General features: G+C 34.0%; 1 protein-coding gene across 2 annotated transcripts in view; it reads right to left on the bottom strand.

The window, feature by feature from the left end:
- Nucleotides 1–4,756: 4,756 nt before the first annotated feature.
- The window catches only part of RERG (RAS like estrogen regulated growth inhibitor), a 98,624-nt gene continuing 97,849 nt past the window's right edge, over nucleotides 4,757–5,531 (bottom strand). For both annotated transcript variants that reach the window (XM_074268968.1, XM_074268969.1), the window contains exon 5: nucleotides 4,757–5,305. In XM_074268968.1, coding sequence (XP_074125069.1) covers nucleotides 4,898–5,305 — 408 coding nt within the window. In that variant the 3' untranslated portion in view covers nucleotides 4,757–4,897. The remainder of the gene's footprint in view (nucleotides 5,306–5,531) is intronic.

Below are 5,531 nucleotides of genomic sequence, written 5' to 3'. Positions count from 1 at the left end.
AGGTAGAAAGGTAGATTGGAAAGGTAAGAAAGGGCTTTAAATGCCAAGCAGAGAAATATTGGTTGGGTTTATTATTGAGGGGATACATTTTCAGGTTTGGTTAGATCAGATAATTTCTGAAGCTCCCTTTCCTACTCTGAAATTATTATTCTTTAACAACTACTGATATGCTTAGAAGAAAGAATACCAAAGACACAGCAGTATGTGTGAAAATGATATTTTTTATTATAATTTCAATATTTCAAATAAAATAAGTTAATTACACCAAAATTTCAAAACGCATTGGTGAATCAAAGCTTCGACCTTACAAATGGTTTATACATGTATCTATGCATTTATATATGTGTTTATGTATGTACACATATATGTAAATATATACATAAACATATTTATGTAAAAGATATATGGACATTTTCCTCTAAAATAAAGTGCCAGAATTTTTAGATTTGGGGACAGGGAGGAATGAGTCATTTATTTTAGCAAGGAGTAATTAAAGGTTTTAAAAAAGAACATATTGAGTTTTTAAACACACATCCCTCTAATCTCTTACTGTGAGAGTATAAGTTTATGGATGTACAACACTGTACTGATTGATATAGCTAACTCTCAATTATTCATGCATTGATTATTAATTTTTTTGAGAATAAATTTGTCTATTTGCCATATTTGTCTATTCTCGAATCCCCATCAAATAGAGCAATGCCTGGCACACAGCAAATAGGTAATAAAAATAAATAAGCTCATTGATTAAATTTGTTATCTATCTAGCACTCTGGTTTCCCCTCTTTCCTGCTTCTAGCCTCTTCCTTCTCCTTTTATCCTTCTTTGAGATTTTACCTTCTTTTGCCACTTCTGCCAATGGTGAAAAATCAAACAAAATAAAGAGGGAAAAATTAGATAATTTTGATTTTTATTCCTCCACCTCCCCACAACCAATTCTGGTAAGTTTGTAAAGATGTATCTATATATAAGATTACTAGATCCAATGAAGTTTCAAATTTACCTATGGACGTTATTTCTCCAAATGACCTCACCAGCATGGATGAATTTGAGCTGATTATAGAAAGTTTTGAATCCCAACCTTAGTTCTATGAAAGATATATCTTATCACTACTTAAAACTGAGGTTTAGTTTAAATTAATGCTGATAATGCCACCTTGATAGCTTTAGGAGGTCCTCTACACTGGAAGAAACAGCGATTCTTCTGTTTGCTGAGAACTTTAAAGCATACCACTGTTGGAGGTTTGTAATTTCAGTAATAGGATATGATATATTAATTAATATAGTATATAATTCATTTCACATGAATTTCCAATTGCAATGAAATGGAATTTTTAAAAATTCTTAAAGTACTTGGTTTTTACTGAATTAACAAAAAATTAATAAATAAACCCCAATGTGTAAAATACACTTACTTATCATAATTTTCCTTATCACAGGATAGCCCATGTGGTACATTATCACTCCCAAACCTTTTGCTAGTCAAGAGCTTCTCCCTTTTCTTCAACAGTCATTTAGTTGAGCTATTAAAAAAAAAAAAGCCAAAATGTCATCCACTTTGTTCTCCTTATGTCTCCTATCTATATTGTGGAGATTCAAATGACCATGAAAAATATTTGACAGTAGGGATAGCAGTTGCAGTAGGAAAACAAAGAGTCCTAAACATTATATGCTTATTATACTAAAACATTCTTAGGAAAATAATACCATACTTTTTCTCTGTACCATTCATCCATGTTTTTATAAATTTTCTGCACTACCTTGAATCCCTTACAGGCAAAATTTCTAAATTCTTGAAATTAAAAAAAAAAATAAGTTTGCTAAATTAAATCCAATCTGCCACAAGCAAACTGTGAAACAAATGATCAGGGGTAGATAAAAAGTGGGAAATGAGGGCAGCTAGTTAGTACAGTGGATAGAGCACCAGCTCTGAGATCAGGAAGAGCTGAATTCAAATGTGGCCTCAGACACTTAACACTTCTTAGCTGTGTGACCCTGGGCAAGTCACATAACCCCAATTGCCTTGGGGGGAAAAAGTGGGAAATGTCAGCAACAGAAACCACATGGCTTCAGAATTGAAAACAACAACAAATGTGATTATTTATCTCTGTGTTCTTGAGAGGCAATGTACCATAATGGGTAGGGAACTGGGCTTGGAGTCAAGAAATGGGATCAGATTTGCCTCTGTCCCATACCTACTCTCTCATTAAGTCACTAACTTTTTGGTAATTTCGGCAACTTTTCTCAGGCTGTAAGTTGCACAGAAAATGCCTATTTCATTTAGAGAGAAAGCTCCTTATTGGGGATCTCCTTATGTATTTGTGTGCTCTGTAGAGAAGGATGATGTTTAGTATAATATTTAATTTTGCTCTTTTTACTCTTTGGTATTTTCTGACTTCCTCTTGGGTCAATGAAATAAGAAATGCTAGAATAAAAGCATTTTGTAAACACTTCCAAAAGCTATAACCTAGTTTTCTGGTTATCAACAATGTGCCTTTAAACATAGATCAAAGATATGAAAAAAAATTACTTATTTATAAGTGTCTAGATTTCTGTGACATGCTTTCTTCCTGGATGTGTTTTTCATCAATCTTAACTAATGGCTATAATAAACAAGTTTCCCACAGTAGGTTATGTGCTGGACTTAGAAATGGGCTATACCCAGGTATCAAGCCAACCTCAACCAACTATGTGATTACTGGCAAATCAACACCCTTGTCTCAGCCTCTGTTTCACCCTCTGTTTAAGAATAACAATACTTGCAGTATCTACCTGAAAGGATTGTTTTGAAACTCAAATAAAAAAATAGTGTATGTAAAACATTTTTCAAACTTTAAAGCACTATATTAAGTATTTGGTATTAATATCAAAACTCATGGACTGGCTGATGTCTGCCCAAAAGAGTCACATTGCTTTCCCTGGGGATTTTATTACTTTCTCATACTGCTCTAAGGTAGACAGCTTCTCTAAGAATCTATAAAGATAAACTCTAAATTAAGTTTAATCAAAAGGAAGGGGGATATTTATTAAATACAGTAAGATAAGATTCTTTCTTTTCTTTTTAAAAGAACTCCTCTAAGAATTAAATGAAAACTCAAATTATCAGATGATTTTTCTAAAACTTTTATAAAATGAAGATCAAGGTGTAGACAACTGTTTGAAAACTTTCTAATACATAAAATAATAATAAATGAACATTTAGATATTTCAAAACTTTATCTTCTGAAATCATTGAAACAGTTATATGAATGAGATCTTTAGTGCTCTCTCTCTCCTCCTTTCTCTCTCTCTCTCTCTCTCTCTCTCTCTCTCTCTCTCTCTCTCTCTCTCTCTCTCTCTCTCTCTCTCTCCCTCTCTCTCTCTCTCTCCCTCTCTCTCTCTTCCTTTTTTCTCTCTTCATCCACCCCTCTTTCTCTCTCCTGGTTATCCTGGAATTGCCTTCCAAACCATTAATCCTCATATAGACACTGATAATTACTACCTTACCTATGTGAAAATTCATTTTTATATGTTCTTAGGCATACTTCAATGTCTTTTTAACCCTTCCAAATGTTAAAATATAGTTTCATAATATTCCATAGCCAAAAAATTCATTATCATCTTTTTGAGCATAGACTTTTCTGAGTAACCTTGAAATTAGTAACCTTTCAGGAAAAATCTACCATTAATCTAGTATCTCTCTAGCTTGGGGGAATCTGACAGCATACATTCTATAGGCAATAGCTTTGAGAACCCACAGCTAAAATGATAATGTGCATGTCAGAGTATGTCTTCATTGGCATATTACTTGTAAAAATGTACAAGTTCTGTATTCTTTATAATTCTTACAAATGACATAGTTGGGAAATAAATGAACACAAGATTTCTGACCTTCCAGGTCTAAAATAAAGATACTTAGAATGAGAGATGTATCAGATTCAGTTTAACTAGCAGTCATTTAGAATTTTAGGTAGTTAATTTAGTTTATCTGGGCTCCAAAATACTTTTAATTTTATTAGCTATACTTCCTAGCACTTATTTCCCCAAATTTGCCAGGCTATATAACCCCACAGCTCCTATAGATATCCCTTGCTATATTTTAAAAAATAATTTATTTGCATAGTAATATTCAAAAGAAAGAGTTCCCTAATTTCATACTCAGGGTAATTTTTGTTTTTCCTGTGAATCAAATCTACTCTGAATGCCAATTGGCTGCATATTTCCAAAAAAGTAGACAAATCTAGGATATGAAGAATAGTAATTTCTAACACCAGTTACTTTAAACTTTCAATTTAAATAAGGTAGGGACAAGGGGTAGTACATCAATGAAGAAGGGTCTGAAAGACTTTCAGTTATAGTATATTTTATCTCTATTTAGGGTACAGGAAAAAAGAGCTGAGAAATATTCCTTAATCTGGCATGAGGGATTTTGTTTTATTCATTTTGATCATTGCACAGTTGTTTTTCTAGTATATTCATGAAAAAAGATCTGAATCAATCAGGTAATGATAGAACCCACTCCAGGAATGGAAATAAAATTCTACTGTGGAAAGGGAAGGGATGATTTTGAATGTATGCCAGTCCTAGAACTGTCCTAATTTGAAGTAAATTTCTGAAAGATATCCACTCTTACTGCTCATATCCTAAAATAAGATGATGCCTTTTGAGTGAAGATAGAAAAGCTGATAACTTTAAAAGCATAAACATACTGTAATAACTAAATTATATAAGCCTAGGGGACAGAATCCCCTCTTTGCCAAAAAAGTTGATAGTATAGTTTCTTTTTTCTTTCTTTTCTTTTTTTTTTTTCAGAAGGGAAAAATAGGCATGAAGGAGAGAGAGCAAGAGAGAAAGAAACAACTATTTGGTTTGCATTTTCAAATTGCCAACCCTGCTATAACATAGATTCTCCTAGCCTTTAACTGCTGATTTTGGTGAGCATCTTGTTAATTGCCTGCTTGACATGTGTAGTAGAGCTTCGCCTCCTTGTCTTGCCCTGGACCATCTTCCGTCGCCGGACTTCACGGCACAGCTCATAGAAAACCTCCGTGATGTTCCCTTCTCCAGTGCAAGCTGAACATTCATAAAATGCACAGGCCAGGTCAGTAGCCAACTTCTCTCCTTCTTCTGTACTAACTTGCCTGGAATGATCCAGGTCAGCTTTGTTTCCCACTAAGATCAGAGTCACGTTCTTCGGCTTTTTGATCTCATCCAGCAAGTTCTTAAGTGGGAGCACATCCTCAAAGCTTCCTCGGTCGGTAATGTCATAGACCAGCACAAAACCTTCTCCCCATCTCACATGTCCTTCCCTCTGAATAGCATCCTCCTGTTGATAGAGAAATGACAGTTGGGGAACTTGAAGATAATAGCATTAAGAAGAGTGGACAATGTCTTTCTTTAATTAGTTATCAATTGTTGAATGCTACAACCCTTTGCAAGCCTAAAAAGTCTTTCAATAGTGCATTCAGAGATGGACTTGCTCAGATAGCGTGGATAGTAGAACCTTTAATATCAGTAAATGTGCCATACCCTTGGGGATACCCACTCTGCCT

The sequence above is a fragment of the Sminthopsis crassicaudata genome, chromosome 5 (assembly GCF_048593235.1).
Source record: "Sminthopsis crassicaudata isolate SCR6 chromosome 5, ASM4859323v1, whole genome shotgun sequence".
Lineage (NCBI taxonomy): Eukaryota > Metazoa > Chordata > Mammalia > Dasyuromorphia > Dasyuridae > Sminthopsis > Sminthopsis crassicaudata.
This window is presented reverse-complemented; position numbering and strand designations above follow the sequence as displayed.